This window comes from Ursus americanus, chromosome 25, assembly GCF_024610735.1.
Source record: "Ursus americanus isolate L20-20 chromosome 25, mUrsAme1.1.p, whole genome shotgun sequence".
Classification (NCBI taxonomy): Eukaryota; Metazoa; Chordata; class Mammalia; order Carnivora; family Ursidae; genus Ursus; species Ursus americanus.
Window position 1 is genome coordinate 6,706,444 of NC_142151.1, and position 23,165 is coordinate 6,729,608.

At 43.0% G+C, this 23,165-nt stretch overlaps 1 protein-coding gene across 1 annotated transcript in view; it reads left to right on the plus strand.

Annotated features, from left to right (window-relative positions):
- Window positions 1–8,372: 8,372 nt before the first annotated feature.
- The window catches only part of DYRK4 (dual specificity tyrosine phosphorylation regulated kinase 4), a 36,415-nt gene continuing 21,622 nt past the window's right edge, over window positions 8,373–23,165 (plus strand). The window contains exons 1-4 of the mRNA XM_045781211.2: window positions 8,373–8,459; window positions 20,242–20,322; window positions 21,030–21,146; window positions 21,874–22,012. Coding sequence (XP_045637167.2) covers window positions 8,373–8,459; window positions 20,242–20,322; window positions 21,030–21,146; window positions 21,874–22,012 — 424 coding nt within the window. The remainder of the gene's footprint in view (window positions 8,460–20,241; window positions 20,323–21,029; window positions 21,147–21,873; window positions 22,013–23,165) is intronic.

Genomic DNA, 23,165 nt, shown 5'->3' on the forward strand with positions numbered 1-23,165 from the left:
AGGGTGTGAATTTGTTATGAATAAAAATAGTTATAGATATTTTACATTTCATGGTGATAATTTCAACCAGTTCCTGATCACTTTTTAATAAAGACTCTTCACATCCTTTTAACCATTAGGGGCGCCTGGGTGGCTCAGCTGGTTAAGTGTCTGACTCTTGGTTTCAGCTCAGGTCATGATGTCAGGGATGTAGGATTGAGCTCCATGCTGAGCACAGAATCTCTTGAGATTCTTTCCTCTCCCTCTCCCTCCGCCTCTGCTCCACCCCTGCTCCTCAAGGTCTCTCTCTCTCTCTTTCTCTCTCAAATGGATAAATAAATGAAATCTTTTAAAAAAATCATGTTAACCATTAAAACATGTATAATATTATTCAGTTTTTCTTGGTTTATAGAAACATCTATGTTAATGTGAAAATAAGGAATTTAGAATTGTGATTTAAGTGAGCATTTGCAGGGGCGCCTGGGTGGCTCAGTCAGTTAAGCGTCTGCATTCGGCTCAGGTCATGATCCCAGGGTCCTGGGATTGAGCTCCTTGTTGGGTTCCCTTCTCAGCGGGGAGTCAGCTTCTCCCTCTCCCTCCCCCCCCCCCCCCATGCTCTGTTTCTCTCTCTCTTTCAAATAAATAAATAAATAAAATCTTAAAAAAAAATAAAGTGACCATTTGCTTTAGGCGATTATACATTTTTTTCGTGTGTATATATATATATATATATTTTTAAAGATTTTATTTATTTATTTGACACAGAATGAGCGAAAGAGAGATCACAAGCAGGAGGAATGGCAGAGGCAGAGGGAGAAGCAGGCTCCCCGCTGAGCAGGGAGCCTGTTGTGGGGCTCTATCCCAGGACCCTGGGATCATGACCTGAGCCGAAGGCAGACACTTAACCACTGAGCCACCCAGGCACCCCTCTTGTGTATATTTTTATACTGTCATTTACCACCTCACCTACCCCACTGCATCCCCTTCTTAAAACACGTACTCAGTTACAAGATGTTAAGGTGCTCTGTATGGTGCAGTTCAACAGTAAACGTTTATTAAGAGCCTACCCTGTATTAGGTACTGATATCACTGATTAATCATCAGGCACCAGCCTGATAAACCTGTTTCCTCCATGTTATTCAAAATAAGTTTGGGGGCGCCTGCTTGGCTCAGTGTTAAGCATCTGACTCTTGATTTCAGTTCAGGTCATGATCTTGCATTGGGCTTGCACTTAGTGGAGAGTCTGCTTGGGATTCTCTCCCTCGGCCTCTGCCCTTCCCCCACTCATGCTTGCTCTCTCTAAAATAGATAAAATCTTTTTTCAAAGTAATAGCTTGTACTAAAAATTATCTTAGATTATGTTAAAACTGGCCTTGCAAAAAGCACTAATGACCTTTCTGTTGTCAAATCCAGTGTACATTTTTCTCACCTAATCTTATAGACCCTACTTATTAATACATTTTATTTCCTGGGCTCACATGACACTATTCTTTTGTAGTTTTCTCCCTACATGCCTACCTGTTCTTCATTATTTGGCAGCTTTATAACCTTGTGTTATACATCCACTCTTTCCACCATAGTGCCCTACTCTGTGTGACTCCATATTTTTCCCCTGCCCTTTTCTCTTTCTTTCTTTCTTTCTTTCTTTCTTTCTTTCTTTCTTTCTTTCTTTCTTTCTTTTTCTTTCTTTCACTTAGGTGACTTCACACTCCAGTGGTCACCTATGTGACAGTAACTGCCAAGTCAGGATTTTTTAGCCCAGATCTTGCTCCACACAGGAGCTTGGTCCATTGATAATCTGATGCAATAAGTCATCAGTAAATTACTAACATCCTTCCTACCCTCTGTGTTTCCCCTCCTAGATTTTCTGTTAGTAAATGGCACCACCATCAACTGGAGGGCCTAGGGCACTTCTGCCCTTCACATCCAATCACTGAGCTCTCTTCCATCTTGTAAATTGCTGAGAACTGTTCTTCCACCTGCTGTCCCTTACTCTGAAACATCATCACTCACTACTAACAGGCATCCTTGCCTTGATTCTTAACCTACTCTGGCCTACTCTCCATAACCATATTGCCAGAAAGTTTTCTAAAATCTGGGCATGAACCTCTCTGCTTAAAATCCACATACATACACCCTAGCCTGTTTAGTTCACGAGATATTTCAAATCTGGCTGTCCCCTGTCTGCTTCTTCAACCTGGTCTTATGCGGCCCATATGCACTTTTGACTCTTGCCACACCAAACGGCCAGCAGGTGATACCATGTGGTCCCCTAGCTCTGGGCTTTTACACTGGCTCTTATTTGCCAGCTTTACATTGCTAATTCCCTATTTGGCCTTGAAGACTCAAATTCAACTCAGATCTTTCTAAAAGCTTTTTTCGAATGTCTTTCTTCCATAGACCAGACGATATTCCTCCAGGTCACGCTACTGTGATTCAGCTAGAACTTTTCTTAGTTTTCATGCATTTAAAACCTGATGCAGAGTCAATGCTATAAAAAGTGCTCATCCGATGAATACTTTATATCCGGAACTTTTGCCATGAGCTTCCAGGAACCACAAACTTTTGGGAAGAGGGAGAAAGTAGGGATAATTTCATGAGCCTGGGCAGTTCGGTGAACTCTAATCTGCCCATCCTTGGGATGTCCTCCAGTTCTACCTGGGGCGAGAGAATGGGAGTAGGGGGGAAAGAGAGGTTTCTTTAGGCTGATCAGAACGGTGGTTTGGGACGGGATCAAAGTCCTTTCTCGGCCCAAGTCACAAAAAGGGCGGCTGGCGTTTCTATAGCGACGGGAGGAGGGCGTGGTCCTCGGCCGGCGCGGGCCGGGGCAGGAGCCAGCGCCCCGCAGCGGCCGCCCGGCAGTCTGCGCCAGCCCGATGCAGCTCTTCCCACCTCCTGCCGCCGCCCGAGCCAAGTAAGGCAGCGCGGAGCGCTAGCTGGGCGGAAGGGACCGCGGTGGGGCAGGTGCATCTGGGGCAACGGGGGAAGAAGGTGGGGGGAGCGGGGTGAAGGGAGGCGCAGAGAATGCAAAATGGCAGGGGAGTGTGGTCGGAGGAGAGAGAGGGGCCGGGTGTGAGCGCGGACCGGAGGAAAAGTGCTCTGAACCGCCGCATCCTCACAACCTGACATCCATATAGTTTGCTCCTAACAGAAAGTTGCATGGCTGACTTCAGCTGAGTGCGCGGTGGGGAGAGATGGATTTTAGGAAACTCATAAGACCTCTCCTGAAATTGCTTCCAAACCCTGCCCTAACAACGTGGGGGCACAAAACTTTACTCCCCCTTATCTTCTGGGAGTGGCTGGTCCTCTTGGAAGTCAAAAGTGAGCCCACAACCCCACGCCTCACGTGGCTGTACTAGGGATGTGGCTGATACCAGCCTGTCCTTGCCCAGCCCATCCGCTTGCAGCCTCCATGCTCAACCAGAGCCCAATGCAGGACAGCTGCAAGCTGAGTGTGGATCGATTGTAGGTACGTCCACAGCATCACTTGCCCTCTGGGTAGTACTTGCCACTCTGTAATGCTCGTAGTAACAAATATTTTCCTTAAAAGGGGGATGAACAATGCAAAATTTGGATTTTTTTTTTTAATCTGTAGTTGATTTGTGGTACTTGCTATGTTTGAAATGTCCACCAGCCAATTCAGGTCTTAAGCAACTTGTGACCCCTCTGACCTGTTTTAAATGACTGATGGTCAATAATCTTAATTCAAGCTTTACTGTTCAGGCATCAATGGAGACATGGCAAAGGTGCAAAGCCATTTATAGAAAGTTCAAACTATGAAAGGACCAATGTGTCCTTTGCTGCCAGTCTTGCTCAAGGGATTTACATGTGTTAAGTACGTGAAATCTAGGAGTTCCAAGGAATTCTCCAAACCTGGACTGTGCCTAATTGGTTCTGGGACTTATGTCTGTTACTTCCCTTCTCGGTTTTAGTCCTTATCAAGAGGGTAATGATAAACCTGAAAGGAGTCTCGAGTGGTGTGACAGCCACTCTTTGACTTTGCCTACTCCAGCTCCATACTGGTATCAGGAACTTGGCTAGAATACACACTACGCAAACTTGTGGAGGATCCAGTGCTGGGAGCCCATGGTTTTAGCTGATCCCAAATCCAACACGAGTGTGTTTTGACAGCTAAAAAGGGCAAATACTGGTCTAGGCTTCATTAATAGAAATATAGTGACCAGGTGAGTGATGTAAAGATCTGTACATAATCTAGACTCCAGGAAACCGTAGCTGCTTAAAACAAGGTCATAAAAAGCTAGAAAGTAGAGAAGGACAATCACAACACAAGTTCTGTCTGTCAAGCCTGGATGCTCTATCCTACGAAGATGTGCTTGAAAGAAAACTACAGAATGCCTGGTGATGAGTAGGAGCCAGGGAGGCAGAAAGGCACTGTTCTGAATATTCAAGAGCTCTTGGAGTAGAAGACAGGGTAGATGTGTTCTTTGTTGCTCTGCAGAGGATAGCAAGTATCCATGGAGGATATGTTGCTCAATATCATTTCTTCCCACCAACATTCGCTGAGCACCAGCCATAAGTATAAACAGCCAGATGTGAAATGGGTTGCCCGGAAAAACAGTGAACTCTGTCACAGGAATATTCAAACAGAGACTGAATGATAGCCAGGGATACTCTAAAGAGGATTTCTGCTGGGGTGGGAAAATGGATGAATGGCTCCCAAAACCTCTTCCAGCTCCGAGGATCCATGGACCATGAAGAGTTTCAAAGATAATTGCAGAGGGACCGAGGAGTTCTCTTTGCATCAGTGAGAGTGACTTAAATACATTAGGTACATTATCTCCTGTTCACAGAAATGCAAGGGGAGTCCCTGCTAGTCCTACACTGCCACAATTTCTTCCCCAAATGTAGCTCTCCGGGGCATAAAGATCAAGCTACCTGACAACTGCAATAGAAATACTGAAATTGTAACAGGTAAACCTCAAAAGATATATTTCCTTTCTGGGCATTGAAGATTGGTGTACATAGATAAGGCATTATGTATAAAATACTATGTATGTAATGATGCTGGCCCCACTGTTCCTGGGTCTGCCATGCCCACCAGACCTTGAACTCCTTGAAAGCAAGGATTCTATTCTACTTATCTCTCAGTCCCCCATGCTTAACACAGTCTCTGGCATTCAGATGGTGGTCTCAAATTTTTTGACTAATTAATCTAAACTATCTTAGTTGTCTCTTTCTTCACATTTGTACCAAGAACTTTCAACAGACAAGCCATTGTCCTTGTCCCAAGGAGGACTATAAGAAATAAAATAAAATCTGAGCTCATCATTCCTGCTTCCAAGAGATTCACAATTAAGATGAGATGAAATGTAGGCCCTAAAATAATTAACACTCAAGTTGTTGACCAAGTGACAAAATGATCTCCACACAAAAGTGCTGAAATTGGAGGAAGGAAATGGGTCTAGGCTGGAGAGGTAAGGAAACTGATCTTCATGTAAAATAATATAGGAACTTTTAAATTTTAGTTTCAGTTCTCAAAGCAGTATCACTCTAGCTCTGAGAAGAGTTTATCATCTTTAACCCTTCATGCAGCAGTTATAAACAAGATATAAAACATTCTCATAGTTCGCCACTTTTTTTGAGGATAAAAAGTGGCATTTGTGAAGCGTTGAACATAGGTTACATGCCATGGATTAAATCAAAGCTAGATTGAATGCATTCTGAGGGAAAAAAGGCACAAGATAGTCTCTGATGACCACAGGATTATCCAAAGGAGGGAACTTGTGAAATAAGTCACAACAGAACTTTTCCAATCTGGTAGTATTTAATAAAGTTAGAATCAAAGAAGTTTAGAAATGGAAGGGACATCGGAGGTCATCTAGTTATCCCGTCATCTTACAAATGGGGAAACGGAGTATAGACAAGGCATATGACTTGCTCAGAATCTATCTGGGGGCAGAAGTGAGACTAGACTCCAAGATGCCTCAACATATTCTTCAGGTCTTCATGTTCTCTTCACCTACAGAGCACCAGAAGCTGAATAGAGAAAAGAGCTCCACTTGCCGGCAACGATGCATGTGTACTTGTACGGTCTCCCACGTCCCTGTGAGATAGATTGAGGGAGCCTTGGCAGGAAAAATTGTATTCATTCTTATCCCGTGTTTGGATTTTGCAACTTTCACATCGAATTGATGGCCAAAATTCTACCAGTTCTGTCTCCCAAAGTATTCCCAAGTTCCCACTTCCACTCTGTCCTCACCGTCATGGCCTTGGTTGAGGTCCTCATCAACTCTTGCCCAGAGGCTCAAGAGAGCTTCCTACTTGAGCTCCTCCAAACCTTGTTCCATGGTTTTGCCAAAGAGAGGATCCTAAGTACAAATCTGATTTTGTCAGACTTAGAATGGACCATGCAACCCTTTCTTTATAGTCTAACCGCCTCTCTGGCCCTCCACTGGCAAGGTCCATGTGCTCACACTTTCTGAAGAAGATGGTGCTCTTTCATACTGTTGTGTTTGCACAGTCTAGTCCATCTGCTCTTGACTCCATGCATGTCCTGTTTATTCTTCAAGGACAATTCTGCTCTGTTCAGGTGTGAAGGCTTCCTCACCCCCTGCAGTGTGCTCCATTAGCTCTTTGCACTGGCCTCTATTACTGCCCTGATCATGTGCATTGTAATGACCTGTTTCCATGTGTCTCCCTCCTAGATAATGAACTCTCCTTGAGGGCAGAGGCTATGTCTGGTTTATCAGAGGAATTATCTTGGCAATTAGTTTTTGTTTACTTTTGCATAGGAATTTTTTGTATTGTGTGTGTGTGTTAAAATTCATGTTCTCACTTACCTCCCCTAGTTCCACCCCCAAAGGTAATTATTTTTAGTTTATTTTTTCTTTATTCTTCAGTATACCTGATTAAGACATGCAGACATCTTGTTTTCTTCTCTCTTTTTTAAAGATTTAATTTGTTTAAGAGAAGAGGAGAGAGTGAGAGAGAGAGCGCGCACTATCAAGAGGGAGGGGTGAAGGGAGAGGGACAAGCAGACTCCATGATTAGCAGGGAGCCCGCTGAGCAGGGAACCTGACTCAGGGCTCAACCCCAGGACCCTGAGATCATGACCTGAGTCAAAGGCAGAAGCTCAATGGACCGAGCCACTCAGGTGCCCCCATCTCATTTTTTTCTTAAACAACATGGAATCATACATGTTGTTCTGTTTTTATTCAATACATTATAGGCACACATAAAGACTTAGTTCATTTTTTAAAGTGATTGCTTCATATTCTATAATACATACATGCCATATGTTTTAACTTCTCATTACATATAGACAAGTAATTTCTGGTGTTTCAAGATTATGCTGTGATAATAGTGGGCAGGACTTTTCTTGAGTCCTCTGAATAATTTCAGAATTGTGATGCTCTCACCATTTATTATAGGGTCTGCGAAAACCTACCAATGGAGTGGTTTGCAGAAGCCAGGATAACATTTGCACTGATCCCTGTTCTGTCGTTGTTCATATATCTTTGGCTCCCTTGGCTCTTGATAGAGTTAGAGGAAGAAAAGGAACTTCAAAGGGACACAAAGCAGCATTCCAGCAGCTGTCTGTTAAAGGAACAGGCATGTAACAGTGGCATCAGAGCCTCTTAGACTCTTGCATTTACATAAATCACCACTTTAACCAGATTCCATAAACTTAATGGGAATTAGTTTTTCATCTTGCAATGAGTTCATTATTCATACAGCTCTGCTCTGAATAAATAATGTGCAAGAATATGGCTAAATGAGATCCAGGCACAGCATTTCTATCCATTGTCCCTTTTTCTTTTTCTGTAGGCATTAAGCTACGGAGTAACTGCTAATATATGTATCTTTCAGAGCAAAAAGTGGTTGTGGTAAGAGAATGGTTTACTTTGCAGTGAGCTAGAGGAAATGGGTCTTTTTGTTTGGTGTCCTAAACTGCTGGCCACCTTATTAGATCATCTTCCTTCCTTGGCTGCTGTCTCCCTCTGCCCTGAGCACCTGAGGACTGATGCCAAGACGCTCCCTCTCCTGACATCATCAGCCACCAGGAAGGAAAAAAAGGAGTTAGCAGAGACTCAGCCACTGTTTTTAGGCCTGCCACATTTTTAAAAAGTATTTTTATTTATTTATTTTTGAGAGAGAGCACAGGCAGAGGGAACGGCAGGCAGAAGGAGAGGAAGAAGCAGGCTCCCCGCTGAGCAAGGAGCCCGATGAGGGACTCGATTCCAGGACCCTGGGATCATGACCTGAGCCAAAGGCAGATGCTTAACCAACTGAGCCACCCAGGCGCCCTAGGCCTGCCACTTTTTATCTCCAAGCCTGCCCTGCATTCTTCCCATCCCTGGATGCAGGGGCCATTACTTATAGTTTGCTCCTACTACCAATGTACTTTTTACTCTTCCTCCTGCAGGACTAACATGGATGCTAAAAAACCAAGGAACTACAGTTTGACAACCTTCCCAATTTTGAAAGCAAGAAAGAAACAGAATCTCAACCCTGCGAAGGTAAAGATCCTTGAATTTCATTTGGGCAAGAGAGGTATCATCATGAAGACTTGGGGACCCAGAACCCAGGAGTGACCATTGTCCTCTAAGCACCTTTGATGACAGGGTGAGGGGAAGTTCCAGAGATGTGGATGGACTGGGCTCGTTGGCAGACCAGGTCTGGGTGGGCTTGGAGGGACATTGGCTGCAGGGCCAGAGTATAGTTGCAGAACTCCAGGATTGCAAGGCCTTCATCGAACAGGTGGCTTGTGTTTCAAGAGGCCCTGGACTTCCGTCTCTTCTACAATATCTTGTATTGTGCTCTGTATTTCTGGAACCACACCAGACGTGTCCTAGAATGGTTCCAAACATTCCCAGAAAAGGTCTGTGTGTTTCGGTTTTCTTTTTTTCCCCTAACACAGACGTGGTGTCTTTCTTTTTACCCAGCCTCAAAAACTAGTGAAACGCCACAGCATAAAGGTAGTTTTGTGACGTGGTGACCTTGTGATCACCGTCTCCAAGATTACTTCTAAATCAGGTGTACTTTTTCATCTAATGCCCTCAGTTTGAATTTCCACACCTGACTCAAAAGATCATATTATTTGGGTCTTTGCTCTGAAAATTTTGTGGTAAACTTGAGCCCACGGCATTCAGGTTTGACTTTGTATCCTGCTTGTGTCACTAATGGGAAGAGCTGCAGTTCAACAGCCTATCTGAGGCCTGTTGAAAATTCTCCTCCCCGGGTATCACACACCACCTCCTTAAAATTATGACTCTTAGTCACCTCCTCTAACAGGGGTCCTGATTTAACCTTCACCTTCTCTCCCTCAGCGTTATAACTCATAAAAATGGATCCTAACGCAAAGTCCACTGCCCCCAGCCCTACCCCTGCCATTACCACATACAACAAAAACCATTATTTTGTGATTCACAGGCACAAAAATCTATTAATTCCTAAAGCATTTCTTTTCACAAAGCAAAAAATATAAAATATTTGAAAGAGTAAATCTACAGCAAAACAAGACTGTAATAAAGACAACATTCTGTTCAAATATAAACGTACTATGCAAACAAGATGACCTTGGTCATGACTTAGAAAAATCATCATGAGTTTTGCAACTTATATATATATATATTTTTACCTGCTTGAGCTCATATTATTGGGTGCTTGGATGACTCTCACGTGAACTTTAGAGGCAAGTAGAATTATTATCCTCATTTTACAAATGGGAAAACTGAGATTCAAGTGGAGTTTAGCAGCCATTGCCATAACCATTGCGTGGCAGAGAGAATGCAAACCCATATTCTTAACCACTCTGTTTCACGCTTATTGCTGAGTAATGTCAACTCTGTTAAATGTTGCCCTACAAAATTCTATAATATATTTATATTAATTTTAAGGAAAGCATATTCTGCTACAGTTGCTATGATAGGAATTGTTAAAAATAAAATAAAAAATCACATTGAAGACAAATTCACTGATGTATTTTTTGTAACAGCCAACAATTGACAATACCATTTAAAAATACTTTCTAGGGGTGCCTGGTGGCTCATTTGGTTAAGTGTCTGACTCTTGATTTCGACTCAGGTCATGATCTCAGGGCCATGGGATCAAGCCCTGCGTCAGGCTCTGCCCTCAGCGGGGAGTCTGCTTGAGATTCTCCCTCTCTCTCTTTGCCCCTCCCCTGGCTCATGTGTGCGTGCTCTCTCTCTCTCTCAAAATAAATAAATCTTTTTTAAAAATAAAAATACTATCTAAACTTATCGCTATCGTCTTTACATTGGTAATTGTTCTTATGGGCCCTAAATAAATGTCTTTTCACCATCTGTTCGTTTTTCCCAGTGGACTTTTCATCCAGTTGAGCTGAATAGGCCTAAGTAGGGAAAAGCAAACAAGTTACTGTTCTCAGAACATGAAATCTTGGATTTCAGTGAATAGGTATATGATATTAATTGGAGGATGAAAAGAATGAATTATAATGTCTTCACCTTAAAAAACATTGACGATGAGAGTGCTATGGGTCTCAGCATATCAACTGCCCCAAGCAAGTGTTGAAAAAATATTTTAAATAAATTGATAGTAATTTATATTTACTTCATGGCATTTAATGCTATAACTATGATGTTTACAATAATAATTAAATATTTAAGTATTTTACATATGGATCTTGGTAGTGTTTCAGCTAAGGAAGTTTTTAAAATGTTGTTTTTAATAATTGATTTAAGACAACAGTGTGCTTGTCTAGATAGTAGTGTACGATGCTTTAAAAAATGTTCCTAAGTGAAATAAGTCAAGCAGAGAAAGACAATTATCATATGGTTTCTCTCATCTATGGAACATAAGAACTAGGAAGATCAGTAGGGGAAGAAAGGGATAAAGAAAGGGGGGTAATCAGAAGGGGGAATGAAGCATGAGAGACTATGGACTCTGGGAAACAAACTGAGGACTTCAGAGGGGAGGGAGGTGGGGGAATGGGATAGGCTGGTGATGGGTAGTAAGGAGGGCACATATTGCATGGTGCAGTGGGTGTTACACGCAACTAATGAATCATCGAACTTTACATCAAAAAACAGGGATGTACTGTATGGTGACTAACATAATATAATAAAAAAACATTTAAAAAAACGTTCCTGGGGCGCCTGGGTGGCACAGCGGTTAAGCGTCTGCCTTTGGCTCAGGGCGTGATCCCGGTGTTATGGGATCGAGCCCCACATCAGGCTCCTCTGCTATGAGCCTGCTTCTTCCTCTCCCACTCCCCCTGCTTGTGTTCCCTCTCTCGCTGGCTGTCTCTATCTCTGTCGAATAAATAAATAAAATCTTAAAAAAAAAAACAGTTCCTGTTCATGTGGCTAAAACACGGTAAAATATTAAAGAGCCACCTGCTACGGAGAGATCTCTGCAGGGAGTCCTTCGCTTTCAGTTTACCAGGCAAGGAATCAGAGCTCTCACAGTGGCTCCCAGTGACATAGGATCTCTGTGCACTTGAGGAAAATGGCCTCAAGTTAGCGTTTATCCAAACTGCCAGCAGAGGGAACATCCTCTCTTCTGGACCTGTTATCTCAGTGAGTGAGTATGTTGCAAGATGTTTGGCTTTTCTGTAACTCTGCTCAAAGAAAACGTGTTGCCTCGTGGCCCGATTCTGGGACTGAAGACTCTGTTAATTTAGAGTGTTACTTTACAGTTTTTCTGACAATTAATGAATAGGTCCTGCAAACCACATCCTAAGCCCTCTAAAGGCATGTTTTCTATTTTCAGCACTGGAAGAACTGGTGCTTGTTCTGTTATTTCTCTTCTATCCTTCCAATCATTTAATTGCTGAAGACCACCTCCTTAGGCAGGCCTTCACTCACCACCCTTTCTAATTATATTGTGTATTTGTTTGTTTACTTGTTTACTGTCACTTCGCCCTCTGGAACTACAATGTCCAATACTGCAGCCACTGGCCACGTGAGACTATGGAGCCCTTGACATGGGCTCGTCCAACTGGAGGTGTGCTGCACATGAAAAATACACGTCACATTTCAAAGACTTGGTATGAGAAAATGAATGTAAAATACCTTATTGATAACTTTTTATACTTGGGTGAGTTTTGTAGTTGTTAACAGCTTGATGACATGGATAACCTTCTTAACTTTCTCCATCTGTAAAATGAGGGCATTTGATTACAGCTTCCTTAAGGTGGCTTTCAGCAGTGTAATTGTCCAAGCTCCACTAAACAGAAGTCCAAAAGGGAAATGTCACCCCCAAGGTCATGCACTAGGTACATTAGAAAATGTCTCCAAGCATCTGGGCTTTCAGGCTCATGCTCTTGCCCCTCCTTCAAGCCCTAAGGACAGCCAGGCTCTTCTTCCTCCACCTTCACCAGAGACATAGCCTAGTGGGCAGGACTCCAGAGAGGACACTGCATCAGTGAGATGACAGTGGCTGGCCACGTTCACTCTGCTAATGGGTCTCCTGAGTCCAGACTTGGCTGTGGGTATAAGCAGGAGGCTACTCTTTTCTGTCCAGACATCCTGGGCTTCCTCACATAGCAAAGGGGCTTTCAGGGCAGAATCTTAGCTAGAAGTGGCCGTGGAGAGATGCTGCAATTTGCCTAGTATCTGTGCAGCGATAGTAGTTTAATGCCTTAGCTGGGGATGTGAGAAGCCTAGCAACTGTCTCTCTCCCAGCTCTCTGCAGTGCTCTGATGGGCCTAATTGTCAAACTTGTTGTGTTCTGTAGAGAGTCCCCAAAGATTTATTTTCTCTCTTCTTGCCACACCCTCTCTCTGCGTTAATGCGTTTGTTTTGAACTCTCGGTTGTTCTGGCTTCTGGGAAGGGATTATGGAGCCTACAAGGAGGAAGCTGTGATTTGATATCACAGAACTTGAGCTTCATCTGCCCACCCAACCTTGATCATGCACTTGGAGTGTTTTTGTTTTTTTGTTTTTTTGTTTTTTTTTTTTAATTAACAGGGAGGAGGAAGAGACAAGGAGGAGCCAGCTTCTGAGAAAATAGAAAAATAGCCCACGAGGTATGATCAAGGCAGGCGTTTTGATGGAGGTGTATGCCTTTCTAAAACATCTGGGTGGCGCAGGGGCAGGAGACCAGGGCGGCCTTGATGCCTGCTGAGAGTCCAATTGCTTTCTTCCCTGAACTTTGCAGATGAGGACATCCAGGGCTCTGTCCAAGGTAATAAGACAAGACAGCGCATCTCAAGATTCTGTTCTAACTAGCCCTACAAAGAGACTCTGTTATCCTTTAGCTCTTGGTGAGGGGGCAGGAAATATACTCCCCTGTGATTCATGGGTAAACTGTGCATGTTGAGGGTGGGGGCTTGGCATGAGGAGAATGCAAAGTAGGGAAGAGGAAGGCACAGTGCCACCAGGGAGAGGGCGCTGACGCAAGACATAGGATTGGAGATTTCACCCTTGTGTGCAATTCTGTCCACCATTATGACATAGAAGTTACAGGTGCGTGTGATTGACGATGAGAATGTGCTCCTGTCTGATAGGGTTTGTGAAGAGCTTTTTTCCTAAAATGAACGATCTCTTTCATCTAGTTCCCTAGTGCCCAGAAGCCTTCTGTGAGTAGAGATTCATTTATTTGCATCAAAACACTTTCTTTTCTAGGCTTTCTCTTTGAAAATGCAGTTATGTTTGAGAAGAGGGTATTGGCAGGGAATTCTCTTGTGTGCATTTGCTTATTAGGAGACATTCCTGCCAAAAGGTAGTGCTGGGGAGCAGGACAGCTCTGGTTCCCCTGGTGGGAATTGAAGCCATTAGGAGAGGGAAGTGGAGAGACAGGGGAGAGGGTGGACTACCAACCAGGAAGAGAGGCTGAAGTCCAAGCTCAGCTGTTTCCCGGATGGCTTAGAGTCAGCTTAAGTCTTTGAAGACAAGGACTAGGGCTTCCTGCTCCTTCAGTCTCTCTCTCCTCCTTCCCTTCCTTCCTTTAGCAAATATTTAAGGCTCAGAATTCTGAGATAAGACTCGTATCTTTTATTAAAGGATTTTATAGTCTGGCAAAAGAAGGCAGATGTATTCATGAAGATGAATATCTTCATTCTGACATAATTATGCTACCCATGCTAGGAAATCATAGATGACAATTTGCAACTTTGTGAAAACATTCTCATTCAGTCCTATAAGTGGGAGGTTGTGCTTACTGCAGCCAGCTTGTGTAGAATAATCTAGATTCATAACAAAGACACCTCCCTGAGACAACACACAAGGAGGCAGCCTTGATTAGAAAGAGCTTATAACTAATCCCACTGTCCCAGCAAGGAAGATGATATGCCCAGTCCCAGCTCAGTCCAGGCTATTGTGACTACGATTGCCATGGATGTTGACACATGGCTAGGCACTGTGGGGACCCCTAAATGAACCAGCAAGAGGGAATACTCTTGAGAGGCCTCATGTTTGTTGCCATAGACTCTTGCTGAGGGGAGATAAGAATTCACAAAAAATTAGGAAGGATACATAAATATTGAGGACATAAAGGAAAACCAAGTTCAGAATGGGGAGAGATTAATTTCAAAGGACGGGAGGGCATTAGATTGTGGCTCCCATTCTGGCTGCGCATTACTCACTTGGAGAGCTTTATAAAAAATATGGGTTTCTGGGATCCACCACTAGGTAGTCTGGGGTCAGGTTGGAGATTCTGTATTTTAAGAGCTTTTCAGGAAATTTGAAACCCCTGGAATCTGTGGTCTGTGCTTAGCATACTGCCTGACACATAAATGACCTCAGTAAATATGTTAAAAATGAATGCATCACTAAGGTCCATCTGAACTTTGGTTCCAGGTATCATCCCAGCTTGGGAAGCAGGTGTTCCCGGAAGAATCCTTGAGTCCAAGCCACAGGAATCAGCAACTGGAATAGTTTGGCACCTTTCAGCAATTTGTCCAATTGTTGGGAACATGGGTGGGGGGTGGAGCAGCTGGGTTTCAGCTTTCCCACCTTCCTCCGAATCAGGTTTTAAGCTGAACTCAGCTTTTATCTGAGAAAGATGAGCTGGCTTTTACAAAGTAGTGAGAAGAAATTTGCCTTTTTCTTTTGCTGAAAAAAAAAAAAAAACCAAAAGAAGTGTGAGAACCCAAGAGTCTCCAGTTCAGAAGACAGAGGCATAAGAGAGGTGGAGGAGGGGCCCAGGGTCAGGATTTGAGACACCAGACTTCTGATCAACCAGCCTTGTCACCATGCACGTTGGTGCAGTGACTGGACCCTCTGGGTCTATCATCCAGTGGTGGCGAGCATAGCTGGAGACCCTAGGGGAATCCCAAGATTAGAATGTAGGCCTAGATGTGGAGAATCTTAGCAATCTGAGCCCACTTGTGAGCAAAGGGGTCTACCTCCCTTCTTTTGATCTGCACATATAAGAAGTCATAATAAAAAATAAAAACCTATAATAGCAAAAAAAAAAAAAAGAAGTTTAGAAAATAAAGGAGCTTCATAATTCAGTTCTGGTTATTGAGGAGGCCTCCAAGAACAGTAATACATGCAAAAAGGAGCCACGAAAGGGCCCCAGTGGCATCCTCAGATGCCCTGCCTTTTTATCTCCTGGCTCCTCCAGAGGTTTTCTCCAGCCTCAGGCCAATGCCCAGGTCTTAGACAGCATAGGAATCATTGCTTATGCTATGTACCCCTGTACATAAAATCCTTTTTATCCTGAGGATTCTAAGTTTGGAAAGAGAGCTCATGACTATTAGAGATTCCTGTTACACTGGCTCAGAGATCAGAGAGGGACCACAGAACAGTGCTACGAAGCTCCTGGTCTTAAAGGAAAAAGTCTTTTTTTGCCACCATGCATGCAGGAGATCACACCCTCTTCTTCCTGCCTCCTGGGGATGCTGTGATAGAATGAAATGTTGTTATGGAGCACTGTGTCCCTCTTGAGGAAGCTGCTGGAGACAAACAAGCAGCAAGTTTGTAAATTTGTGTGACACACTGGTAGAGGTGTCACGGATGTAGAGGTCAGCAACCCTTGGGGCAGACAAGCCTGGGGCAGCTGGAACCCTGTGTTGGTAACATCTGTCTGTGAGCTGCTTCCTCTTTTTACCCCAAGTTGTCACACAAAGATAATTTTTATAGTGTGGCATGGTGTTGGGAAGCACTGTTCTATACAATGGTTCTCAGTGTTGGTTCCATGAGAGGATGAAAGATCCACTCAAGACACTCCCAGGGGTCACCTGAATGTCCTACAGAGAAATGGGACTTTGAAGGTTACATCTTGCCCACCGCCTGAGTCCATGCACATTTCTCACATGGCTTATTAGGTGGACTTGGCCCTATCAGTGATGGAGAGCTCACTAGCTCATAAGGACTCCCATTCCATTTTTGGACAGCTCTAAGCTCTAGAAAATCCTTCTTTATATTGAGCTAGAAATGACCTCTTTATAAATTCCACACTTTGACCTTATTCTGTCCTTCAGATCATGTAGAACAAGCTTATACTGAGTCATAAGCAACGGCCCTTCTGATATTACCCCTCCCTTCAGGAGTTTTTTTGTTTGTTTGTTTTATTAATATACTTATTTAAGAACAGGTTTACACTTGCAGAAAAATTGCGCAGATAATAGAGAGTTCCCATATACCATCCCATACACCACACCCAGCTTTTCCTATTATTAAAATCTTATATTTGTTGTGGTACTCTGTTGCAGTAATGAACTGATACTGATATATTTTTTTAGATTTTTAAAATTTATTACTTATTTTAGAGAAAGAGAGAGAGAATACATGCATGTGAGTGTGGGGAGGGACAGACGGCAGAGGGAGAGAGAGAATCTCAAGCAGACTCTCTGCTGAGCACCAGAGCCGGACGTGGGGCTTGATCTTACAACCTTGAGGTCATGACCTGAGCCAACATCACAAGTCAGATGCTTAACCAATTGAGCTACCCAGGCACCCCATTCTTATTTTTTTTTAAAGATTTTTAAAATTTAGATACTGATACATTTTTAACTAAACTCCACATTTTAGGCAGATTTCCTTGTTACCTAATGTCCTTTGTCCACTCCAGGTTCCTGTCTACGATGTCACATTACATTTTGTTGTCATGTCCCCTTAAGCTCCTCTTGGCTGTGACAGTTTCTCAGCCTTTCGTTGTTTTTGATGACCTTGACAGCTTTGAGGCATGCTGGTCACCTATATTGTACGATGCCTTTCTATTGGAATTTGTCTGTTTTTCTCATGTTGCCATTGGGGTCGTAGGCTTTGGGAGGAAACCTACTTGAGGGAAAGTGCCTTGTTCATCAATCATATCAATGGTACATACTATCCACCTGGTTTATGGTTGCTGATGCTGACTAGATTACCTGGGTGAGGTAGTGTTTGTGTAGTTTCTCCTGTAAAGTTGCTTTTCCCCCTCCTTTCCATGCTATACTGTTTGGAAACCAGTCACTACTCACCGCTTAAGGAGTGGGGAGTTGTGCTCCCCTCCTCTAGGGTGGAATGTCTGTATAATATATTAGGAACTCTTCTGCATGGGAGATTTGTTTCTTCTCCCCTATTTATTTCTTTATTAAGTCATTTATTTACATCAGTATGGGTTCATAAATATTTATTTTAAACTTTGAGTTATAATCCAGCACTACTTTATTTTGTTGCTAAAATTGTTTCAACTTTGGCCATTGGGAACTCTTTTAGTTGGTTCCTGTGCCCTTTTGACACACTCTAATCAATGTGGGTTCTTTTTCTTTTTCCAAGCCCTTCCTTACTTTATGTCACTAGAAGATGCTCCAGGCTCATCTTGTGCATTTCCTGACCCAGTCCTAGAATTAATCATTTCTCCAAGGAGCCTTGATTCCTTTTACCAGAGAATGGTATTAGAAACCAAGTTGCGAGTGTTAGGTGTGCTTGTTTCTATGGGGGTGTTATTTCTTTTAGGACCTCTAAAGCTAACAAAGCAAAGCAATCCGTGTGTGTATGTCTTTGTGTCTGTGTGTCTGTGTCTAGGTGTGTGGACCCAAGTGCATGCATTAACCCTTGCGTATACACATATCTATGAATTTTTCTATATGCAACCATTTGTAACTACATTGAGTTAAACATGAATTCCTACTAATGTCTCTGACTCTAATCCATTATCACATGGTAGTAATGTTGATGATGACCTTGATTATCTATAAATCTTCAATCCAACATGGGAAACTGGTTCCTGTCATCTACAATCTACGTATTTAGTCATTTGATTCTAGTATATATGTATGGAAGTATCAGAATTGTTAACCTCTCAGACATTTTTCTTGTTTTATCTTCTCTCATGTTAAACATCCTCAATGCCTTTAACCATTTTAGATTGCACATCATCTTGCTCATTTGCCATCAATTCTGAGTCCATGTTTTCCTTTCTCATGAGAAATAACCAAAAAATTGTTCTCTATTTTACAAAAGAGGAGAATTACTTCTAGCAAACACTTACCCTTGGCATATACAAAGCACTGGTTTAAGTACTTTATGCACATGAACTCATTTAGTCCTTATAACAATCCTATGAGATTGGTGCTGTCATTATCTCTATATTACATGAGGAAAAGTTAATAACTTGCCCAAGTTCAAACAACTTAATGAGTAGTGGAGCTGGGATTCAAAACTAAGGTCTGATGTCAGGGTTCATATCTGTGATCATTATCTTATGCCACATTGCTGCTATAAGGGTCTTTCTGAAGTACTGCTCTGCATATGTAACACCCAGACTTTCAAACTGTCAGTGGTTCACTACTGCCATTAGATAAAGACCAAATATCTTAGGTTAGCATTCAGTGCTTTCCACAATCCAGTGTACCCTCTGCTCCAGCTTAGCTGGCATAAGCAGTGAAGACCCTCAGAGCATTCCCAGATACTGTTCACCTAATGAGCACACTCTCTACCCTTCCTCCCAGATAAAGCCCAGACCAAGCCACACCCTTTCCACAAAGCCTCCTCACATCCTCCTGGGCAGACTGCATTTGCAGTGGTCTCTTCTTCTTTGTTGACACTCATTTGTTCGTGCCCTTTGTTTGGTATTTAGTTGTGTTTTGTTAATATACTTTTCATTGGTCTGTCCAGTCTCCCCAATTTGTTCTCAATGCCAGCTTGTCATTGTTGATGACTATTATAAGTTTTAATCCCTGCAGATTTATTTGATGAGAAGTTGGGACTCCGTGAGATTTGTGATTGCATTGTTTGCTCAGATATTATCATTGTCCATTCAATAGACAATCAAATCCTGCATTAATATACATTAGCCAATCAAATTGGTTTGGTCTAAGGCCATTAGCCATGCTCTATGCACTCCCTTCTCCCTCAGATCATGTCCTTATTCTAGGAGGTCAAGAGGGCCTATTCTATATAGTCCCCATCATTATAGCTCTGTAGAGGGCTTAGGTGTGCTGGGTGATATTAAGTTGAAGTACTGTCCCCAGTTCCTATTTCAGTGTGGCCAGTACACCAGGTTTTACTGGGGTGGGTCTGGCACCAGCAGTGTCTCAGATAAATCTCATTCAGTTCCATAAGAGGGGGCTGGAAGAAGAACCAATGAGTTCTGCTTCAAAGAGAAGAACCTAGATTCAAACTGTAGCCTGTTTTTGTAAACTTTAGTAATTTCAGTGCCACCTGCATGGTTTTTGCCATATCTACATAATGCTCACATTTTTTAACTTAACTTTCAGCCTCATTTTATATAATAAAGTTATAGGTTTAATGTGCTATAGTTTTCCAAATGAATATTAAAATAAATGTATGAACATTAGATAACTGTTATCTTGTATCACACACAATTATGTCACATACTTTCGTGGTGTGCTTGCCACCCTTTGGGGGACACAGCTCTGCTGTTTTGGTCTTTTCATCCTAACCCCTTTCTAGATGTGAAGTCTCTTCTGATCAGGTCGCTGGTGTTTAGGGTGGACTCTCATATTCTAGTGGGTTCCAATAGGGCACCTTCAGAGCCACTCTGAGGGTAGAAAGAGTCCCTGGGCAAGACTATGGGCATTTTCTTCTCTTTGGAAAGAGCAGCTCAGCTTTCATTTCTTCCCCTGTCCAGGGTCCCTAGTTAAGATTTTATTTGAAGAAAGGGTTCTATGGATTTTTTTAAAGTATGAAAACCATAGGACAAGTGAATCCAGGATAAGCACTGCCAGAAAGACCACTTGTTTGAATATGCACTCATTCATACATTCATTCAGTACTTCTCTAGGCCTCTCTTAGCTCTTTCTAGCTTTAGGATCAAGAGAGCTGGATTCAACTGTATTTTGATTGTCGTAATGAAGCAAAATTTGTCTTAATAGCTTGAGATGATAGCATGCTAAACACTATTCCAATACTGTTCTACTTGGTTTAGGTTGAGAGTAAGCCTTTGGTTCAAGCCCAGAAGCCATCTTCCAAGATCAAGAACCTCAGAATGACTCGATTCTTGCCTAAGGTGGGAAGTGATGCTTAGTGTCTTTCCTCTAGGAAAGGTTGAGGGTAGGTGGGTAGCCAGGATAGATTTTCAGAGGCATTTTTCATCAGCACAGCATAACATGATGCATATGCTCTATCCACATCACTATGCCTCATCTCCACACAATTTTAAATGTTGCTATTCACTGACAGACTACCTCTTTTGTAATCAATCGATCAATCAATCAATGCATGGGAGCAGGGATCCAAGTGAGGTCAAATCAATAGTGTAGAGGAAATGCGAGCTTATGTTGCACCAAGGGAGATGTACATTATATAGCAGGAAGTGCTTCCCCATATTAGGATGGTAAGATATTGGAATGATGATAATAATGGCTAACACTTATGGAATACTCTACATGAATTGTCTCATTTACCTCACAAAAGCCTTATGAGGTAGATCCCATTTTTGTCACCATGGTAGTGATGAGATAACTGAAGCTTAGAGAAAGAGTTGTGTGACCTATTCAGGGTCTACAGTTGTAGGCAGTGGAGTGGGGATTCAAACCCAGAACTCATCTGCTTGACCACTCTGCTTTTCTCTACAAGAGCTTTGAAAACAGATTTAGGGCGGATTTGGTTCAGACTCATTCTTGCCGTGGCAGGGGAGCTGGGAGAAATGACTCCCTGGAGACATAGAGTTCTTGCCTGAGGCTTTTGCACCTTATCCACTTTCTCCTTATATAGAATCCAAACACCAGCATTACTTCACTCCCTTTTGTGGATACCAAGGGGAAGAAGAACATGGTTAACTTCCCACGCATCAGCAACAAAATCTTGCTAAAGCCACCCCTGCTGTATCAGGTGAGTACAAGGCAGTGGACATGGCTCTGAGCAGGCAGGTCAAAGACTTTGGTCTGGAACCAAGTTTAGAAAGGCCGAGGATGGTGGGAAAAGCACAATGTCACCTGAAGAGTGGATTCTCGTCCTGTTCTTACTCTTTACAATGAATGTAAACCTTAGCAAATAAATCACTAATTTTCTTTTATCTTCAAAATGGGCTTTCCACAGGGTTGTCATGAGGATTCATTGAGGGAAAGAAGAATGAGGTGTCTGGTGTATAAATGGTAGAAGCATATGAAATGATTATTTTCCTCCAATGTCCCCTACGTTTTTTGTGCAAGGAACAAAAGAGATAACATAAGAAAGTGCCAAGTTAAAGAGGTATTATAGACACATAAGTTCAAGGGTTTGTGCCCTTGGGCAAATCACTTTATCTAGTTAGGAAATGACCTTCTCAAGAGCAGTAGTAAAAAAACTGTTCCCATTTCTTCCTGGAGTAAGATGTCACTGGGGTCGTCAACTGCATATGGTACTGTGCATGGGTCTCACAGAGAATACTGTGAGTCAGACAGATACTTCTTTTGAGATGAAGACTGAGAAAACCTAATGTCTGATAATTATCATTTTCTCCATGGAAAGGTAGGAGGAGAGTCTGGCTGGAGGTGGGTGTTCTTGGTCTGATCAATGGTTTGTGGCACCCAGGAGAAGTCTAAGCAGTCCTTAATTTCAAGTTTCTTTGTTTGTATAGGAGAATCAAAGTCACAATCAGATACCAGCCTCTGAACTCAAGGCTTCAGAAATGCCTTTCCTTTCAAGCAGTAAAACTGAAGATCCCAAGCCAGAGGAGAAACCACCAAAAAGGCACAAGGTGCCTCTGACAGCGGCAGGTATGCCTTTTGGGAAGGGTATAGCAGGGCTGGTTCTAGATGGTCAAGGTGTCATGAGCTGAGCTGAACCAGAGAGGGTTAAGCTGCCAGGTGTTGGGGAAGTCAACTAAGGCAACAAGCCAAAATGAAAGTAACAGTAAGCTTCTCATCACTTACTGTGTAGTATAAGCAAGAGGATAAATAGGGGGAAACACCGGCTCCCCAGTGTTCCATTTTCCCCATGGACTGGCACCACTCCAGGTCAGATGTATGAGCTCAGTCAGAGCTCACTGCCTAGGGAGCTGAACAAGTCTCCTGTCATTTTACACAGGATGGGGAGGGAGAGGTGGAGGGGAAGAGCCAGGAATGGAAATGTACTGAGAACTGAGTCAAAGTAGGGCAAGTGTCTTGATGTCTCACTTCTTCCTCTTCATAAAGAGGTCTTGGCAGAAATACATGAGGAAGATGTCTGAATAGGAGCTCCCGGTTTAGGAATGTAGATGTGTATAAGTGTATGGCTGCCCAGGTGAACCTGAGCCCTTTACTGCAACTTTTCAGAGACTTCATCCAATGCTGGTGTGGGGAGGGCAGCTTCCCCATGAACCCTGCCAGGAAACTTTTGTAATTACCTATGGTTGGGCCTGAAAGATCACACATAGGTTTTGGTCCAGGAACCCAACTCCTCACAAGGTTCAGAGATTCATTCGCTATTAGAATTCAAAGGAAGAGAACCAATACCCACTGCACCAACGCTATCTGACACTTGGAGCTCTTTACCCACAGCTTTGACATTGCTGTCCTTTCTCTTCTTAAACGATCTCAGGAACCACCCATGAAGAGATCATTTCAGTCTTGAGCTAGTTCTGCCTTTACAGAGCTCATATCTGCCTCCTTGCTCTCTTAGGTCTTCGTTCTGTCTTCTGGGCCAAGAATATACCTTATTCAGCTTTCACATGACTGCCCTTCACACAGGTCTTGTCTCTCATGTCTTTGTTCCTTCTGGCGGCTTCTTCTCCAGCTCTTCAGCAGTTTGTCAAATAACGTGGTGCCTTCCCCTTCCACCCTCAACCCTCAGGACTGACTCTTAGCACTCTCCAGTTTATCTCCTTAAAGTTTGAATCCCACCCCCCTGCCACCAGATCAAACACCAAACGCCTGATGGGGTCTGGCCAGA